Source organism: Salvia splendens, chromosome 1 (assembly GCF_004379255.2).
Source record: "Salvia splendens isolate huo1 chromosome 1, SspV2, whole genome shotgun sequence".
In the NCBI taxonomy this organism is placed as follows: Eukaryota; Viridiplantae; Streptophyta; class Magnoliopsida; order Lamiales; family Lamiaceae; genus Salvia; species Salvia splendens.
Window position 1 is genome coordinate 13,385,672 of NC_056032.1, and position 21,193 is coordinate 13,406,864.

The following is a 21,193-nucleotide window of genomic DNA, read 5'->3' on the forward strand; positions in this document are numbered from 1 at the left end:
ACTAAATCTACTTGATCAACTCAACTAGACTTTCAATAAATGGACAAACAACATAAATAGGGGACTGTCAGTCCCATGCGAAGTGTACGATAAAGTAAAAACTTTTTAACAACTTCATCTTCTTCACCGAATCAACATGAAAACAGAGTAAAAAGCATATTTGAAAAGCAATGAAAGACAAAACATCTTAACAACTTGTAAACTTGGATCTACTCCTAAGATCTAAGCTACGGCTACGTGCGCAAGAAACTAACCCATAATCATGCAAAAATAAAACATAAACTACTAGATTTAAACATCCTAGACAGATTACTCATGATTCCTCCACAATAAGACAGCAAATTTAAACAGAAAACTCAGATTCAAACAAATCGAAACATAACAAGACATTTTGAGCTAACATGCGACATAAAACGAAGATCAAAACAGATCAAAAGTATCATGCATGAAAACAGAACACATCAGCTGGAAATGAAACCATAACTCCAAATCTACTTAATCAAAAACATCAAAAGTCGATAACATCAAAAGTAAACTGAAAACATACAATGAAAACATGAAATTGTTTCATCGCTTCTTCTCGAAGAGGAATAGCAAGAACAGAACGATTTATAGGCTAAAAACCAACACCAAACACAAACTAAACTAAACTAAAACAAGACCAAGTGTGTGTGATGCACTTTTTATTAGCACTAAAAATACCTGCAAGTATACATGGTAGATCTAGTATAGCTAAAGGTCAGTACCAAGATATCGAACACGGGGAATATAATTGCATCTGACTATCATGTACTAAGCATCATATACTATCTAGAGAAACAAGAGTTTTTGGATTGAAACTAAACAAAAATAAATAAAGTAAAAGCATAAAACAACTAAGATAGAATCAGGCATACAGAGGAATTTCAAGGATAATGATTTCACTAACTCTTTTGTTATTCTAATTAGTTCTACGTTCATCCGACTCAAGCTTTACCATGATTTCTCCCTATCATGCATCAATACTCATGTCACAATTATTGTATGAACATATAAGATAAACCAATCAAAGCTATCACCGATCAAAGATTGACAATAATCAAGGTAACGGCCAATTAGTCGAACAAAAGTTCAAGAAAAATCAAGTGGAACGAGTTTTGAACATTAAACATAAAAAGAACTACATAAAAATTAATTTCTATCAAACCTCAAAATTCTATTGTTTAGCAATCCATAGACAGATGAACTAAAACAATAATTAAAGTACGAGACATGAAATAAACAAACAAAACCCAAGGTTAAATCTTGAAGTCTTCATGCTCCTCTTGCCTTGCTTCAATCTCCAAGAATGAGAGAAAAACTAGGTTAAGGAGTGGAGAGGGAGGAGCCTTGGAGGCTCCCCTTTTGAGGGCTAAGGAATGGTGCATATTATGAACTAGGTTATGGGGTATTTATAGGCCTGAAAAGGATTTAAACTTGGTAAAAAAGTTTCCTCCTAGTAATAGTAAATATGGAATTTTCGTGCACCATAGGTTAAGGAAAAGATTTGGCTTCACAAGGTAAAGTCTTCTTTCCTTCTTTGGATTTCCGCCTAAAATCTGCACTTGACAGCTTTGCGCGACTTGGTAGAATAGCAATAACTTTCCCCACAAAACTTCGATTAGGATGATCAAGGTACCAATGTGAAGATATTTCAAAGACGAAGAGAGTGGTATATAGCACGCCCTGATTGGACTTCAGAATAGCCAGGAAAATGAGTTTGAATAGAGGCTGTCGTGCGTGACCAGGCCCAGCGGCCGCTGGACAGCTCCAGAACTCTATGGACTCGTTGCAGCGACCGCTGGCATGGGTCCAGCGGGCCGCTGGGTTGCACTCCAGTTCTAGCTTCCAGATTTGACGTTTTTATGACATTTTTCAGCTCTATTTTGCACATTTCTCACAAAACACGTCAAAATACCAAAATGGATAAAATATGCAAATAATGGACATGTAATGCAACTTTGACAATCAAAACGGACCAAAAAATGGCCTTAAAATAGTGCAAAATCCGAGTGTATCAGTGTGCGACGGAAATCTGGAAAATGAAGTGAAATGAACTCCGATTTCAGCCCTAGAAGAGAACTGAATTCCTAAGGATATTCTAAAAATGCCTTTGAGACCCCCTGTCGTGAGAGCTCCCCCTTTTTCTTGTGTCGGGTTTCCTTTATATAGAGAGGCATAGGGTTCTGATCCCTAGGGTACCATCCTCTCCGAAATATCATTCCTGTCCTTCACTTTTGTGGTGGGGTCTTCAGCTATATCTCCCATGCATAGGACTTCTGCTATCTCCATTTGATTCTTGACTTGATCAACTCAATGCTGCAGTTTCTTGGCTTCTTTCCTTGATCCGTTCATCTGCCAACTGATCTGTTCGTTCACTGGATATTTGCGGATTTTCACACACACCTGGCTCAAAATTGGACGTTAGTTACAAAATTTGATGTAGTTTTACCGTAGAACACATGCATGAAACGAGCCTCATCAAGCATCCACATCCATGCTCTTGCCAAAGAGCATGGATGTGGTATCAGACCCACTTTTATTCATTTTTTACTCTCTACTATTTGGCAAGAGCGCAACACCCTCATCCATGTCCTTCCGCAAGGACATGCTCAAGGGTCCCACCATTTCATTATTCAGTTTAAATAAAAACACTTCCACAATATTAAAATGCATTAAAAATACCCAAAATACTATTACAAATTACTAAAATTGAAAAATTACATAATTAAAATCCTAAAAATTAAAAATTTCATAATTAAAGTCCTAAAAATTAAAAATTACATAATTTAAATCTTAAAAATTAAAAATTACATAATTAAATTCATAAAAATAAAAAAACTCACTACTCGTGGTCGAATTTCGCCCAAATGTGTTTGATTATGTCTTCTTGTAGCTCAATGTGGGTTTTGGTATCGCGCATTGTGTGTCTTGTTTCAATCCTCTCGCGCACCGTCATATACACACCTCGGCGTGGGGGAGACCTTGCGGTTGAGCTTCCGGCTTCATCCTCGTCGTAAAAGTTAGCCGCCCTCGGTCCTTCGTTAGCTATAATCATGTTGTGCAAGATAATACACGTGTACATGATGTCGGCAATATTATTTGTGTACCACAGCCGAGCCGGGGTCTTCACAATGTTGAATCGGGCTTGAAGGACCCTGAAAGCTCTTTCGACATCGTTCCGAGCAGACTCTTGACGCTGCAAATAAATAACCCTTTTCGGGTCTTGCGGATTGCAGAGCGTCTTCACGAAAGTCGACCACCTTGGATAGATACCATTGGCGAGATAGTAACTCATGTGGTATGGATTTCCGTTGATGGTGAAGTCGATCATCGGTGCTACACCATTCAAAACATCATTGAAGAGTGGTGATGAATAGAGCACGTTCAAGTCGTTGTAGATGTAGCGGCGATTTGATCTTGTTGGTTGAGGAGGAGGGGCAGGGGTAGGGGCGGCGACATAGGCTTCATAGGCGGCACGATATTGTTCATAGTATTCTTGTTTTTCGCGCTCCACTTCCGCCATGATATTGTTATTTCCATTTTTGAATTTAGAGAGGGTTTGAGTGAGAGAAGAAAATGTAGATGAGTTGTATGAAAAATATGAATGAGAGATAATTTGATGTGAAAATGGATGATGAATGTGTGTATTTATAGATGATTTTGAGATTAAATTTTTTTAAAAAAAATCAAAAAATTTAAAAAACGGTAATAAAACGGTTATATTTTTTGGAATCCGATTTTTTTTGTATTATTTTCGATTTAAAAAAAATAGAAAATGCCAACGGCATTGCCTTTGGCCAATAAAAACGCGTCATGCCGCCCTGCTCAGCAGCACGAACGTGCTCGATGCATCGAGGAGGGTCGTGCCGTCGGCAAGAGCACAACGGCGGACAGCACAATGCCGCGTCGACGGTACGGACGTCGTCCTTGCGGACGAGCACCGATGTGCATGCTCTAAATATTTGGGCGACGAGATGATGAAATCAGACTCTGGACTTTCAGAGAGCCCACTATGAGGTCGTCACTACAAAAAAAAAAGCTGGACAGTGACGGAGGCTTCTAGCTAAACAACTAGTGACGGAAAAAGCGTCAGTCACTACTAGTGACATATTATTCCGTAACTAAAGCGAAGCAATCGTATATGTTTATTGTCATTTGGTGGGATTAATAGATTTAGTGACGGATTAGTCTGTCACTAACCCTACAAAAAAAGCGCCAATTACTGGCAGAATTAGTGACGGAGAACTATCCCTCTTAATTATTGGCAGATTTAGTGACAGTATGCGTTTCTGAATATATAAAATTTTATTTTAATGATAGCGGCGGAAGATGCCATCAATAAAGTATTTTATTTTATTTTAACATTTAATTTTTAATTTTTAATTTTTAATTTGTGGCTGACTATTTCGTCATCAATTATATCTGATTTTTTTTAATTTCACCTTAGTGACGGATATTAGTCCGACACTAAAGTTTACTTTATTTTCAATTTTTTTTTTGTATTTTTTTAATTAGTGGCATGTTATTTCGTCATTAAACATATTTGAAAATTCTTAAATCAATTTAGTGACGAATATATAACTCTGACACTAAATTTTTTTTATTTTTAATTTTAATTTGATATATTCCATCCGCATATAGTATTTGATAATTTTTTTAATTTCATTTCAGTTGCGGACATATGTCGGTCAGTAATATTTTCAGATTTTATATTATTTTATTTATTATATTCTTCATCCCTAGTGAGAAATTATATTTACCGTCATTTAGAGCATCTCCAATGGCGGCGTCGGCACCGGTACGCCGATTTTTCGCGGACGCCGGTGCTAACGCCTAACCATTGCAGCCGGCGTAGGCGAAATCGGCGTGCCCACGCCGATTCTTGGGATGATGCCGATTCTCACGCCGATCCTCACGGAGCCATTGTAGGCCCCGGATCGGCGTCAGACCGGCATCAGATATTTTTTTTTTTTTTCGAAACACTATATATACGTGCTTTGGACTACTACTTGGCGGATGAGATATACCCTAGGTGGTCCATCTTTGTGAAGACGATCCGATGCGCATCAGATGCGAAGAAGGCCTACTTTGCGACGTGGCAGGAGTCGGCGCGAAAGGACGTAGAGCGCACATTTGGTGTGCTTCAGGCTCGATGGGCTGCAGTTAAGGGACCAACGCGTTTGTGGAATGTCGACTGCATTGCTGATATAATGTATGCCTGTATTATCATGCACAACATGATTGTCGAAGATGAAGGTGTACAACTGACTAATTGGGCCAACGACGATAATGAAGCAGGTCCAAGCCATGGCGTCGCCGCCGCCAACGTACGAGGTGGGGTACCTCACGATGAAGAAGCCCTCATCCAAGCACATGCCGACATGTGTCAAACAGATGCTTATATTCGACTCCAAAAGGATTTAATTGAAGAGTTGTGGGCGTGGAGGATTGCAAGACGTTAGTTTTTATTTAAAATTATGTAATTTTTTAAATGTACTTTTTAATTTAAATGAAAATAATATATTTTCGTGTATATGTGTCGTATATTTAATTCTGTATTTTGTGTGATTGTTAATTGTTTGTTTTTCATAATTGAGTGATGTGGCTGGGCTATTGCATGTCCAGTTGCATGTCTAGATGATGTGACAGGAGGATTTTAGTGCTGATGATGTGGCAGTGGGCAAGGCTATATGAGGGCTATTGTAGGTCCAGAACCAGTGGGGATGCTCTTAATCCATTTACACTATTTCCTCTTTTCATCTTCACTTAACCCTAGTTTTCACTTTTAACTAATTCCCAACCCCACCGTCTCCGCCCGAAAATTCCCTCAGCTCCCATGATCGCCCGCCCCAATCTCACGATACCACCGTCTGGATCCCACTCCGCTCGTCAAAGTCTCCCCGCCGTCGTACTGTTTCTCCCCGTCATCGTCGACGTATCGAGATCCCCGACCTCGCCGCGTCCTATACCAGCGCCGACCGGTACTTGCATCTCCGCCTTCGCGACCGGCCCACAGTCCTCGCCTCCTTCGATCGCCGCTTCCAGCGTCGTGTTCGAATTCCTGGTGTAACCTATTGCCGGATCCACGACGGAGCTCCTCTACGAGCTGCGGAGAGGCGATGTTGTCGAATTGAGCCTGGCGGTTGGTGGCGGTTTCAATTTTAGAGGAAATTGAGATTTCAAAGTGAGTGATTTTTCAGATATTTGCTAGTTAAAGTGAAATCTGCAACTTATTTTAACGATTTGTGATTTAAGATTTATGATTTATTTTCAAATCTGCACGTTTTATTTTTTTTAAATATTTTACTGAGATTTCTTTGACAGATTCTCACGATTATGTATTTATATTTTGTTAGCAGCATTGCCTTGGTGGAAGCTTGTAAATACCTACATTTTAATTTTGATAAACATGATTAATCATAATTGGGTTATTTGGCTGTCGAAAGTTATGATGAAGATTCAAGGCATGATAGTTTGAATATGATACACTACTATTATGCTTTGACTACCTTTTTTCAATTTTGCTGATTAAAATATATGTAATATGCCTTGAAATCCAAATAATGGTGCTGTGCGTTTCTCGTGTTTCTCACAAAGTTTATATAATTCCATATAATTTACTATATATTATAACTTGTTATTTTGAAATCTTCATGCAGATTAGTTTGCTGAAAGCTTGAAGTTTTTTCCTATTTATTTTTGTTTCTGTATGTAATAGCAAACATTACCAATGAGAAGAAAGCTTCATGCAGAAAGCTTGAAGGGAAAAAACACCACTTTGAGGCATTTTGTTTGCTAACTTTGATTTCTATTAGGGAAATTTCAGGATCTGAAAATTCTGAAGAATCGGTTGTATTCAGCAGCTGAAGTGAGAAATGATTATCGCAAAGCTATAGCATAAATACAAGGTACATAAATTCGGAATTGAATAGTTATATAGTATACCTACTTGTGCATATTATATATTATATCGATTTTGTCCATCATTTTTATCGGTTGCTGGTTTCAGAATTTCATCGTGCATAGTATGGAACCAGGAGCTCCGTCTCCTGTACCTTGAATATTTGGTAAGCCAATATTATTTCATTTTGTTGTTTTGTTTATGTTTATACAGTATTTTCCAATTGCTTTTATGTTTATCTTGTAGGCTGCCGTTTCTTCTCCAATATGTGGCTCCACCACCGATTTAATGGTACATCTCATGTTAGAGGCATAATGTACCCAAGTTATAATGATTGTGTGATAAGAGTTTCCAGCATATAGTGTAGCTTTATGAACACATCATGCACTTATTGATATATTTCCATTGTTTCTAACTTTTTCTTTAGAAGGACTTTTTTTTTACATTATTGACAAGTTCAAGTTGTTCAAGCGGCGCCATGTTTCTGCATATACTTGTTTTTGTATTCAGATCCCTAAATGCAGATATTTGGTTCAGCTTGTATGGGCCATTAGGCTATTAAATCCACATATTCCTGGAAAAAAAATTCTAAGGGAAGAACACAAAAACTGTAGCTAAGAAGGTACTCCTGATTCTTGTATTCTCTACTTTATTATGTTATTATTTCTGAATCCATCATTCCATTGAATTTCTGGCATTAGTAAGAAATACTTGTGTATGACATTTCTGGTACCTCGATAAATGAATAGCCCTAAGTAAATTTGGAACAACCAGATAGATGTTTATGATCTACTATGGCTTAGTTATCTAGGGTGAGTTTACATGACAACTTCTCTAAGCTTGCAAATTATGTTGCACATGCATGTTATCAGTAATAGTATAAAAGTTCTCTCACTTTTGAGTACAATTCTCTGGTGTTATGCATCTTTAGGGAAATGCTAGTATGAAGTGGACAAGAATCAAGTTAGAAGCTAGGAATAAACATACAACAGGGTAGCAAATACTTCCATCATGTGTTCTAACTTTTAAGGCACAATGCATACTTATGTAGGCAATATTCTGAAACTGTACATAATTTACTAATTTGTATCATGTATAAGATTTTATTGACTTGTCTAGTATATGCTTTGCACAGGGAGACCTTGGATGCATAAAAAATCTAAAATGAAGAAGGAATATCCAACTGTCTTGTATGCATCATGAACAGTAAGTGATGTTAAACAATTTGGTTTTAATATTTGCTATTAATGGTCTATTGGAAAAAGTTTATATATATTTAAAATATGTGAGTGTGGCTGTAGCAATAGTGAAACCTTTCATCAACTACAATTGGGGTCCCTTGCTTAAGAGTAAGGGATGTGTTGCATATTTTAAGTATATCATTAATTTATGAACGATAATTTGTTCAAGATACGACGTTGGAAAGCTTGGAAAAAATAAACCAAAATAGAATACCAAATTTCTCACAGTATGCATGTGTTGTATATACAGATTTGTACGTAATGAAGGTTGATTTGTTTGTCATGAATTTGGCAAATCCAGAGAGATTTAGATTTGCAAGGGAAACATCATTTGAGTAAAGGCACTTGAGCTACTGGACCAAAAAGCCACTTTTGTGGAAGGTAAGTGATGTTAATTTTCAATATCACAAATTAATAATTAACTAATTCATATTATACTATGTGGATACTGCTTGTAGTTTGACAATGTTCAGTCCCTTGATTTGATATTACAAAAACTTAACAATAACCATTAAAATTCATATTTGTGGTTCTTTATTTCGTGGAAGATGTGTAGGCTGAAAACAAGTTTGGGTATCTATTGCAGGCTCTGGACATGTGTGCCCCCCTCTCATGGTACGGAATGTAATTTCTCGAACTAAATATTAGTTACAATGCCTATATGAAAATGATAGTAAAATAGATGGAGACTTAGCTTGTGAGATTTCAGCTTGTTTTATTGGATGTGGTATTAGGATTTCAGCTTGCAGTTCTATGTTTTTCAGTCCATTCAGTTATATAATTGTCCACGGTCGAAGATGTCTTTGAAAACAATGTCTGTATTTGGATTTGTTTATTATGAGTTCAATCTATATGAATGTTGCATTGTCGTGTGTTACATCTACGCAGAGTTCTTTCCACAGGAGGAATTGATTTCTGGTTGGATGGACTGATGAAGCTATTGGGTGGGGGGCTAGTACGATCAGGGAAGTCATAGCGTTCCCCATGACTTTGCTCACCATTTTCTGATGTATTTCCCAAATAAAAGCAGGCCTAATTTGAGTGGAATATAATATCCAATTTGTTGATTGACGAGAATGAAACTAATTAATTAAATAATTAAAATTTAATTTTAATAGTACTAATTTTTTGTCACTGGATGGGCGTCATTATTTTTTTAACATTTTTTTTAAAAAAATAACCGACGGGCAAAATCCGTCACTAATGTTTACATAAGTAAACGTCCAGACCAGAGGTTAATGACGGTACTTACTATCAGTACTCTGTTAGTACAGTTTACCGACGGTCGCCAGTCGTCGTAATCTCCTGTCAATGTTTATATCGGTAGTGACCATTGGTCACTAATCCCGTCACTAAACATGATTATTGACGGATTTGTCGGTATTACTTACGGAATTATCCGTCACCAAAACCCGTTTTTTTTGTAGTGTAATATATTTTATTGACAAGTTTTTTAATGACGGATGACGGATCCCGGATCCGCCAAACTTATTAGGTCACTAAAACAGTTGTCAATAAAAAATTTTAGTGACGGAAAAATCTGTCACTAAAGCTATTAATCCCACCAATGACATAACATAGATGACCTGCTTCGTTTTAGTGACGGAATTATCTGTTACTATTAGTGACGGAATTATCTGTCACTATTAGTGACTGACGCTTTTTCTTTCACTAGTTGTTGATCTAGCAGCCGCCGTCACTATCGAGCGCGCGTGTTCCTTTTATTCGACCAACAATGAACCTTCTTTTCACATTGATAATTCCTTTATCAAGCATTATGACGGACCAAAATAAAATTTAATACTCTGTTAAAGACGAAATATGATCATCTTTAATGAATAAAAAATAAGTTCCCCACTAACTATGTTCGTTCTACTAAAATTAAGTTTAAGTCCATTAAATACTTCTAAAAAAAATGATACGTCACATTCTCCTATAGTATAGTATTTAATAAACACCTTATATCATTATATTCATTTGAGGTATGTTTAAGGAGTATTATGTTCGAATTATTTGTTTTCTATAATTTCAAATAAATAAATAAAATAACAAAAAAATTATTTGTTTGTTTTCTATAACTTCAAAAAATTCTAGCAAATAAGCACGAATTGTTTGATTTCTATAAAATGAACAATGATAAATAATTTGATTATATAATATTAAAAAATTTAAAACTTCAAATAAATGAATAAAATAACAAAAAATGAACAAATCAAACTTTGACTTATATGAATTTTATAAATTTAAAAATTTAATATATTTTTTAATATATTACAATTAAACTAAATATATAAAATAAAATAAATAATGTTAAAAGTTCATCAAAAAAATTATGCTTATATAAAACGCTCACATAAATATGTTGTAGATATCATTTCTCGTTAGATAATCACCTAGTGGACCACATAAAGTACAACAATTATCGATAAGATGTGATAACTATTTATGAATGAAAATTTGAAAAAACCACAGAAATGCCACACGAAGAATATTCTTAGACCTGGGAATAATTCTATAAATAAGATCTGAGAATTCGAATAAATATGAAAGGGATATACTTTGATCCGAGCCGAATTGAATTTGACTGGGAAAGAGTGTAACAGTTTTACAAGTAAACGTTGATAATGATTAGTATTGTTGCTTGGATAAATCAGTTTGGATTAATATAATAAAATAAATGGTTATGCTGTTATAAAATTGTTTCGCTTGACATAGTTCTGATCATTTTTAGACATGCAAGTAAAGATTAATTGTAACAACATTCCTAAATAGAATAATTAACTTAAAATCTTAAATTACGAAATAGCCAATTCTTTGTAAGAAACAGTAATAGATTATAGATAATTAACTCACAAAGTTTTATCAAATTTTTATAAGTTTATGAAGGTTGAAAATATAATACTAGTATTAAATTGTGAACTTTTAAATTTTCTTAATTATCCTATTTATACAAAATGATGTTTTTTATTATGCTTGAAATGATTTTGTATCATTAAAATAAGTTTAATGTTTTTTTCTTGTACTCAAATCAAACATTATGTATTGAGCATGTCATTTTATACACTAATGGAAGAATTAAGGAAAATTGAAAGATTATGATTTTAAAATAGACACTAATAAAAACTAAATATTGAAACTACATATAAATCATAATTTTGAAATTATGGATGAAATAGTTGGCATTGGTCCCTCACAAATTACAGTAATAAGCAGAATCAGAGTTCCATGCGATGAATGAATATGGAAAATAAGCTATAAATATGAATAGATGAATAATTAGTACTACAAAGCCAACTAATCTGTTTTGGGCCTTTTGGCAAAAGTGTTTGTCGCCTACTCTCAACATGTAGGATATTGCCAGATAGGTCAATTTCAATTATTTATTTGACATTTTTCTCTATTCATCTCTGTTACAACGAAAATATTAGTACTAGTAAAATAAAAGGAATTGACAGAATTTTCAAATTACTTTAGTGTAATTGTTCGATTTTCCTAAAATGATAAAAAAAAATATTGATAGCAAGGAGCCTTATTGCAGCCAAGAAGTTGAGGCTGCACTCAAGTAATCATTTTTAACTCCTTAATCCATTTCTTTACGCATTTAATTGCCTAGTTAGTATTGCAGTGATGAGAGAGAGCATGGTATGGGGCGCCCACCATTCCTTGGAAGCTGAGTTTCATCCCACATTTCTCCTCAATCTTGGAAGCCATAGTTGATAAACAACGATTATACACAATTTTATATGCTCCAAGTTGAAACTATTGTCGGAGCTATCTGCATTTTCAGACAAACTCAGATACTCAGGAGTAATTGACAAGAATCTGTGAAGATCGAGTCTCCTCTGTACGGTATGCCATCTCATTCTTGAATCATATATATATATCTCTACTTTTAGGCATTCATTTCAGTTAAAGATTCATTTTTTTTTCTTTTGGCCTTTGTGGGCAGCAATGGTTTTCAAGAAAGTGATAATTTTGATGATGGGTTGTTTGGGGATGTCGAAGCAGCCCACGCTGCCTGCTCCTCCAGCTGAAACTGCTGAATCTTCATCGACTGATGTTCAAATTTGTGGCTCAAAAAGAATCCGGCTTAGTGATGGCAGATTCTTGGCTTACACAGAGAGAGGAGTCCCCATGAATAACTCCAATCACAGAGTTATTGTTGTTCATGGATTTGGTAGCTCTAAAGAAATGAATTTCATGGCTTCTCAGGTAAAGTTATTTCTCCCCGTTTAATTATTTTTTATCTTTTCTTTGGGAAATTAGTGTTTGGTGGACTTAGGAAATTTGCTGTAGGTGTAAATGCACTTTGTTTTTTTCATGTTCATGTTAGTAATAGTTTGTCATTGTTGGAATTTTAGCTTGTAGTTGTTGTGAAGATCGAATATTGGCTTCTTGTGGTGAATTAAGTTTATTTACAAAGCATAAACTTGAACATTTGCTTCTGATTCTGTTGTGATAGGGTAATTAGCACTTTTTGTTGTTTATTGAGAAGTTATATTGGGGGTTGCTGATGTGATTTTAGCCTCTAGGATTTGCTTGAGGAGTTGAAGATATGTCTTCTGTTGTTCGACCGGGCTGGATATGGAGAAAGTGATCCCAATCCAAAGAGATCATTAAAGAGTGAAGCATCTGACATTGAAGAACTAGCTGATAAGTTGCAGCTGGGATCAAAGTTCTTTGTGCTTGGGGTGTCGTTGGGGTGCTACCCCATCTGGGGTTGCCTTAAACGAACACCAAACAGGTAGTGTAGATGTCGTTACTCTGTTTGATCCAATTAGGTTACATTTGCTAATGTTTGAGATATTTTCATTTCTTGCTGTTTGTGATGTTTAGGCTAGCAGGTGTTGCATTAGTAGTTCCTTACATAAACTACAAATGGCCATCCCTTCCTAGTGACCTAACAAGAGATGACTATCGCATGGGTCTTTCCCGGTGGGCTGTTTTCGTTGCAAGCCATGCTCCAAGATTGTTGTATTGGTGGTTGACACAGAAATTGTTCCCTTCGTCGAATGTGCTTGATAGGAACCCTGCATTCTTCAGTCGAAAGGACTTAGAAGTGTTGAAGATCACACCAGGGTACCAATTGCTAAATCAGGTATCATCATCTATAAACATGAAAAAGAAAATCAACTGAATTATGTAGATCATGATGTGTGTGTGTGTGTGCTTTCTACCAATGTAGAACAAGATAAGGGACCGAGCTGTGTTTGACTCCCTACGCCGTGACTTTGTGGTTGCCTTTGGCAAGTGGGACTTCGACCCGTTGGAGCTGTGCAATCCGTACCCTCAAAAGGAAAGCACGGTGCATATATGGCAAGGGCACGAAGACAAGGTGGTGCCGTTTCAGCTGCAGAGGCACGTCTCAGGAAAACTGCCTTGGATTCGGTATCATGAAGTCCCGGATGGAGGGCATCTGCTGGTTTATGATTCTGATGTGTGTGAAGCCATTTTGAGGTCTCTTGTCCTTGGAGAAGATCCTCCTCAAATGTACAGACCTCAATGCTAGTTTGCTTGATTTTTTATTATTTTTTTTCATTCTTGTTCATGACAACAGTGATGATCTTGTAAAGTAGATTGCATAATTGGTAGTAATATTTGATTCAAAAAACTTTTGGTTGTCAATGGAGTTGCAGTTATTGATGTTAACCATCCCAAATAGAGATTATTTGATATAGAATCTTTTCTATCTAAGGTTTTTGAGATTATAATACCTGGCTTCAGCTTGCTTAGTTTATTCTCTACTTTTTCTTCTATATTCTATTCACTTATTTTTATATCATTCTCTTTTTGGCAATTTAATCAAAACATTTAAGTTTTCAAACCCACATTAAAATCCATCACTATGATAATTAAGCTAAATTCACTGGGCCTACACTTGCTTATAAGCCCACTGAGCAGTGCATAAATATTGGGCTAGGGCCCATTTTCTATCAATAAACCTCACTTTTTGTAATAACTTTATTTTGTAAGTAGAAGTCATTGGACACTGTTCCTAATGGGAGGGATTAGGTCACGTTTATCAAAACCGAAAATAAATACTCTTATATGGTCCAATAATAATTGAATCGGTGATATCTGATGAACCTTTGACAGGAATAGTAACTTCAAATTATATATCTTGGCCCAAAAAATGAGCACTGTAATACCAAGAGATCCAAGTCAAAAATCAGATGCGATGATGCAATAATTACTTATTGCACTTGAAAATATTAGTAGCACTGAAAAGGGTATGCCACCGAATTCAAATTTTAGAAAATTACAAATAGTTTACCAATTTTGTTGTGACTATTACTTTCAACTAAAATAAATGATAGTAGTAGTATTCTCTACCAGAATGTTTTACGGTTTATAAATTACTATATTTCATTTGTATTATTTCACAAAGAATCTGTCGCGTTCCCACTTACACTATTGCTTTCTGAAAAAAATAGAATATAGTTTTTCAATTAATTCTTTCAGCTGCAGCACATCGATTTTTATTTCTTTTAAGAGTGAAATGTACGTATCATCAACTGAAAAACTACAAAGTCTCGTATGATTTTTTATTTCCCTTTGGAGATGAAGTTTTACCAAGCAATATTTTCCTTGTTCCTATCACGTTAACCTAAATTTGACTAAGCATATTTTAGCATTTAATAGTATTATTAGTAATACGTTTATTTGAACGAAGCTTAAAAAATATGTTAATGAATCAACTCTAAATGCAAATTAAAGACATACTAAAAAAAGTCAAACCTTTATGATGGTTACATTCGTTATGTTATGCGTTAACAATATCATCATGGGTTCATATCTACCGTCGCTAATGTCGGCAAAAATAAATAATTTAACAACCAATGAGTAGCAGAACAAGTATATTATATTATACTCGATCATTAATTATTGTTTATGTTTGATTTGGAAACAAGTATTGATGACTTCAATCACGAATAAATCATACACTAAGTAAAATGGGACAAGTACAATTTACCCAATACAGGAAAATATATAATATCACGTTTATCATGATTGTTAATTTCAAATTTACTAAATCTAGATACCATCAGAAGATATTAGAATCAGATATGCACAACTTTTACATTATTAATGTAACTAATGTTTAAATAAGTAAAGAAAGAAAGAAAGATATCATACTTTTACGTGATTATTTTATATTCCTTTTTAACGTATTAATTGAATGGAAAGATGATTTATTTTTGTTTTGAAACGAATTGCATAGTTCTCCCCACAACCTCTCATTTTTTCAACTGAATACTCATTTTTTTTTTAAATGACGATTAAAATATTTTGCGATCACATTATATTTATTAAATTAATTAAGTACCCGAATAAAATAACTACATGACAAATAAATAAAATGTATATGTATATATTTTTCTTTTAAGTTAATTGTGTGCTCAATTTTTCTCTATATTTTTTACAAAATTAAGTTCATGCGGTTTAAAAATAAATAATATAGGATATAATGCTTAAATAAGAACATAATAGGTAGCCCCAACATAATTTTTTACTTTTTCAAATAAATAAGAAGTTGTATTAATTAAATATTCAAATTCAATAGTTTTGCGAAGTGCACTAGGTGAAGGGGCTGGCAGCGAAAGCGTGCAACATTTAATGATCACATAAATTTGATCTATTTAGCAGATTATTTAGACAAATTCTATTCGCGTAATTATCACATGTATCATGCTCGTAACTTGAATTAAAACATGCTTTAGCATATAAAATCCCTAAAACATGCTTACTACGGAATTAACCAATTTACCTCGTTGATTCAATCAAGAAACGATGATGGCTTGCTCCGTCTCCACGTGAAGATCTTCAATACTCGACCTTGGATCTTCTGACTGGTGTCCCGGACTATACGCTGATATTTGTGTGGGCAAATCTCACCAACGTACTAGGACTTGAATAACGAAGACAGAACTCAGCTCACGGAGGAGGCAAAATTTCGAGCTCTCTTTTTTAGAGGGGGACGAAAATTTGATAGAGTAATAATGTATCTTTTCTGTCTCCTTTATTCTCCTATTTATATTAAGTCACATATTGGGCCCAGTCAGGGATCTAAGGAAGAATTTGGAACGGGACTCACCCAATTAGCTTTTTATCAATTAAATTGAACCCATAATTTAATATAAGCTTATATTGGAATATTACAAGCAGCCACTACAGAAGTAATATTGCACTGCCTTCCAAATCTGAAATTACAAGTATTTCGGGTTTCCTTTAATTGCATTTAATTTATTTCCCGCTCTTAAGATAGAAACATTCATTAATTAATTATTGTCTGCCATGGACTTAATTAATTAACATATTTTAATCTCCAAGAGTGGACTTAGCAAGAAACTCTTATTTATTATTCATGGGGTAATTAAACTCCAACTAGCTAGGTTCCGAATAATAAAACCTTGTTTCGAGCTCCTCTTGTGGATGTTATCAAACGAGACTCCCCTCGCGCACGATTCAACGTAATAGCAATCCTAGCACCGCTAGATAATGATCGCCACTACCCAATATACCTGGATCGTTGGGTGACAAAAACCCGCACCTTTGGTAAGTCAAAGTAGTAGATACTCAATATCGTATGCTCAATGCTAACGTACATTGATTAAGAAATTAATTATCAAGACCTCGTCTTTCAGTAGATAGCATAAAGACTCGTCTTGCTGTTAGATCCATTCAGTGCTATAACACACCAACGTCATCTTATTTCAATAAGGCTTAGAAATAATCGGACTGACATTGCAACCTTTCACGATAGGTAGTCTAGGCCTATCTAGGTTGTGAAATCCTTATTTTTCTTTGTTTAGAACTGACCGTGTTACCTTAAATTGGACGACGCCCACAACCGGTCTACTAAAACAAAGACTTAGACTTTGTTACGTTTGCTTATACATTTAAATATGCAATAAACAACCATTAAATGTAAAACATAACAACATTATGACAAAAAATAATCTGTTGCATTTATTGGAAAATAACAATTAGAGTTTTACAGTATCCAATCACTCGAAAGGTGATTTCTAGTATGCAAAACCCTAACAATCTCCCACTTATACTCAAAACAGCTTTCGAGTATACAAAATGGTAGTGCACACGTCTAAAATTTCTCCCACTTATACTGAAAGCGAGTTGAGGTCTTGAATGAGTCGAACGCCCATCCCTTCAACGTGGCACTCGATCGGTTCACCGCCAAAGCCTTTGTAAAAGGATCTGCCAGGTTGTTCTCTGACGCAATCTTGACCACTTGTATGTCTCCTCTCTGCACTATATCCCTGATGATATGATACTTCCGCTCTATGTGTTTGCTTGCTTTGTGAGCTCTTGGTTCTTTCGAGTTTGCCACAGCACCAGAATTGTCACAATAAATGGTGATGCTCTTGGGAAGATTCGAAACCACACCTAAATCCATAAGGAAGTTCTTGAACCATACAGCCTCTTTTGCAGCCTCCGAAGTGGCCACATACTCGGCTTCTATGGTCGAGTCCGCGATGCATTTCTGCTTCACACTCTTCCAAATTACGGCTCCACCTCCTAAGGTGAACACATATCCTGAAGTAGATTTTCTCGAGTCCTGATCAGCTTGAAAGTCTGAGTTAGTATATCCCAAAGGACAGAGCTCGACTGCATTGTAAACTAGAGCATAGTCCTTAGTCCGTTTAAGGTACTTGAGTATGTTCTTTACAACAGTCCAATGTCCTTGGCCCGAATTCGACTGATATCTTGCCACCATGCCAACAGCAAAGCAAATATCAGGTCTAGTACAAAGCATAGCATACATGAGACTTCCAACTGCCGAAGCGTATGGAATCCTTCTTATTGTTTGTATCTTAGACGGCGTTTTAGGGCACATCTCTTGAGATAAATGGATGCCGTGTCTAAAAGGTAAGAAACCTTTCTTGGCGTCCTGCATGCTAAAACGACTAAGTATTGTGTTGATGTAAGGTTCTTAAGATAAGCACAACATCTTCTTTTCTCGATTCCGAAGAACCTTGATTCCGAGGATGTGTCCCGCGTCTCCCATATCCTTCATCTCGAACTGGTTCGACAACCATGTTCGTACTGATGACAACATCTTTTTATTGTTTCCAATTAGAAGAATGTCATCTACATATAAAACTAAGAACACCACATTCCCCTTATCAACTTTCTTATACACGCAGCTTTCACTTGGGCACTTTTCGAATTCAAACTTGCGAACAGTTTGATCGAAACATTGGTTCCACGATCTAGATGCTTGCTTGAGGCCATAAATGGCCTTCTTAAGCTTCCAAACCATGTGTTCTTTGCCCTTTATGGCATATCCTTCGGGTTGTTCCATGTAGATGGTCTTCTCAAGACCGCCGTTTAGAAACGCAGTCTTAACGTCCATCTGCCATACATCCCAATCCATATAAGCTGCAATAGACAATAGTATCCGGATCGATTTGAGCATGGCCACTGGGGAGAAGGTCTCGTCATAATCGACGCCTTCCTTTTGGGTATACCCCTTGGCCACTAGTCTTGCCTTAAAGACTTTAACTCGTCCATCGGGTCCACGTTTACGCTTATATATCCACTTGCTCCCAATGGCAGTACAGCCTTCGGGTAGGATGGACAAATCGTAGACGTCTTTGTCTATCATAGATTGTAGTTCCGAATCCATTGCTTTCACCCATTCGCAATGATCGACATCTTCCTGCGCCTCTGCAAAGTTTCAGGGATCTAATACATTGCTGTCCGAGGAGTGATCCATAGATTCTCCCAAACCAATGTATCTGTCGGGCTCATGCGAGACCCTCCCACTGCGGCGCGGCACTATAATATTTTGAGTAGAAGTTGAAGTTTCGGGAATTGTTTGTACACTTGGTACTTGTTCTTGGTTAATGGAACTTGTGACAGAAGTTAGCTCATCAAGAGCCACTTCACTGCTGGGTTTATGATTCATTACATAGTCTTCCTCTAAGAATGTCGCGTGAGTACTCACAATGACTTTCTTGTCTTGGAGACTAAAGAATTCATAACCTTTCGTCCCTTTGGGGTATCCTATAAACAAACATATCTCCGTCCTTGATCCTAGCTTAGTTGGATCCTTTTCTAATACATGAGCCGGACAACCCCAAATCTTGAGATGTGCTAGATTGGGCTTGCGCCCAGTCCACAACTCATAAGAAGTAGTAGGTACGGATTTTGATGGTAAATTATCTAAAATATGGCTTGCAGAAAGTAAGGCATGTCCCCAAAATGAAATAGGCAGACGTGCTTAACTCATCATCGATCGAACCATATTTAACAAGGTCCTGTTCCTTCTTTCAGCCACGCCGTTCTGCTGGGGCGTGCCCGGCGCAGTCAGTTGGAATTCAATACCTAACTCCGATAATTAGTCCAAAAATTCGGCACTGAGGTATTCGCCTCCACGATCAGATCGTAGGCTTTTGATATTCTTTCCATGACACTTCTCCACAAGAGTCTTAAAGTCTTTAAACTTGTCAAAAGACTCTGACTTGTGACGCATCAAATAGACATATCCAATTTTCGAGAAGTCATCAATAAATGTGATGAAGTATCGAAAACCACCTCTTGCCTCCGTAGACATTGGTCCACATACATCGGAATGAACGAGCTCAAGTACTTCCTTGGCCCTATTGCCCTTAGCCTTAAAATGCCTCTTGGTCATCTTGCCTTCTAAGCATGACTCACACTTATGAAAAGGTTCCTCCTCTAGACCTTTAATAAGATCTTGTTGAACAAGAGAATGGATCCTCCTTTCATTTGCATGACCAAGTCTAAGGTGCCATAAGTACGTTTCGTTCATTGAACTTGAAGGTTCCTTTCGTTTCTTTGAAATTTTCGATGTTGTATTGAGTTCTGATTTGCGATTATTAAATTGTGTGGAAGTGATTGTGTACAGATTGTTTTCCATGATACCACGACAGATATAAGAACCATCTTTCTTAATAACGCAGTTGTCATTAAAAGAAATCGAATATCCATCAAAAACCAATTTAGAACCTGAAATTAAATTTCTTCTAAAAGAAGGTATCAACAAAACATTCTTCAAAATAAAAAATCTATCACTACTAAAACGCAAATAAATGTCTCCCACTGCAACGGCCACCACTTTGGTAGCGTCGCCCAACTGGACTTCGATCTCACGATCATGTAGCCGTCTTGTCACCTGCATTAAGTCAGGATCAAAACAAATATGTTCAGTGGCTCCTGTGTCAATAACCCAAGTGCAAGTAGATGTCAAAGTCAAACATGACTCAACTACTAAAGCTTGGTGCATACCTGTAGCCTTGCCCCTTTTAGGACAGTCTGGCTTCCAATGCCCATTTTCTCCACACTTGAAACACTTCCCCGAGGGCTTCTTATTTGCCCTTTTCTTCTTCTTTCCCCACTTTGCCCGATTCTGAGTTCGGTGCCTTCCTTTTTCCTTTGCTAGGCTTGAAGCCAGATGAACGAGGTGCCGAAGTCATCATGACAGCCTTAGCCTGGACTATAAGGTCCTCTGCTGACTGAAGTTCAGTCAATAGTTCTGCCAAGGTGTAATTCCTTTTGTTCATCTCAAAGTTGAGCTTGAACTGCTGGAAGCTAGGGGGAAGACTTTGAAGGATGATTGTTACCTGGGACTTGGGATCGATCGTCCCTCCCAACACCTCAATCTGGTTGAGGTGGCCCATCATCTCGAGGACATGGTCCCTCACAGACGAGCCTTCATTCATTGTCTTCGACATGATACTCCGAAAGGCTTGAGACTTAGCCGTTCGATTCTGAGTACCAAAAAGATTCTTGAGATTTTGCATAATTTCAGTGGCAGTTTCCATGGCAGAATGCTGATGCTTGAGTACTGAAGACATAGATGCCAACATGTAGCACTTAGCCATCTCATTCGCCTTATGCCACTTTCTATGTGCATCTCTGAGTCCTACCGCAGCGTTAGCCGCCGGTACTGGAGGTCGCGGGGTTGTGAGCACAAAGTTGTACTCTTCAGCTGCAAGAACGATGTCCAAATTTTGTTTCCATTCTATGTAATTTTGGCCCTCGA

At 36.6% G+C, this 21,193-nt stretch overlaps 1 protein-coding gene and 1 long non-coding RNA gene across 5 annotated transcripts; both read left to right on the forward strand.

The window, feature by feature from the left end:
* Positions 1-5,769: 5,769 nt before the first annotated feature.
* LOC121743194 lies at positions 5,770-9,287 on the forward strand. 4 transcript variants are annotated; one of them, XR_006038228.1, is made up of 8 exons: positions 5,770-6,205; positions 6,837-6,929; positions 7,031-7,088; positions 7,169-7,544; positions 8,058-8,128; positions 8,414-8,544; positions 8,750-8,778; positions 9,052-9,287. It is a non-coding gene; the product is annotated as an uncharacterized LOC121743194 (long non-coding RNA). The 4 variants fall into 4 exon arrangements; XR_006038229.1 differs by having other exon boundaries at positions 9,066-9,287; XR_006038231.1 differs by lacking the exon at positions 9,052-9,287 and having other exon boundaries at positions 5,772-6,205; positions 7,169-7,213; positions 7,460-7,544; positions 8,750-9,040.
* A 2,299-nt stretch (positions 9,288-11,586) lies between these two features.
* On the forward strand, positions 11,587-13,840 carry LOC121796243. Its single transcript, XM_042195039.1, has 5 exons — positions 11,587-12,012; positions 12,113-12,375; positions 12,696-12,907; positions 13,000-13,261; positions 13,349-13,840. The coding sequence occupies exons 2-5, from the start codon at positions 12,115-12,117 to the stop codon at positions 13,670-13,672; spliced, it is 1,059 nt and encodes a 352-aa protein (XP_042050973.1). The 5' UTR covers positions 11,587-12,012; positions 12,113-12,114; the 3' UTR covers positions 13,673-13,840.
* The last annotated feature ends 7,353 nt before the right edge of the window (positions 13,841-21,193 follow it).

Excerpts from the sequence above, each read along its gene's own strand:
- LOC121796243 (XM_042195039.1), top strand. The coding sequence starts at position 12,115 with ATGGTTTTCAAGAAAGTGATAATTTTGATGATGGGTTGTTTGGGGATG. Across the intron at positions 12,376-12,695 it reads TGAATTTCATGGCTTCTCAG|GATTTGCTTGAGGAGTTGAA; the intron begins GTAAAGTTATTT and ends TTTAGCCTCTAG. Across the intron at positions 12,908-12,999 it reads CTTAAACGAACACCAAACAG|GCTAGCAGGTGTTGCATTAG; the intron begins GTAGTGTAGATG and ends TGTGATGTTTAG.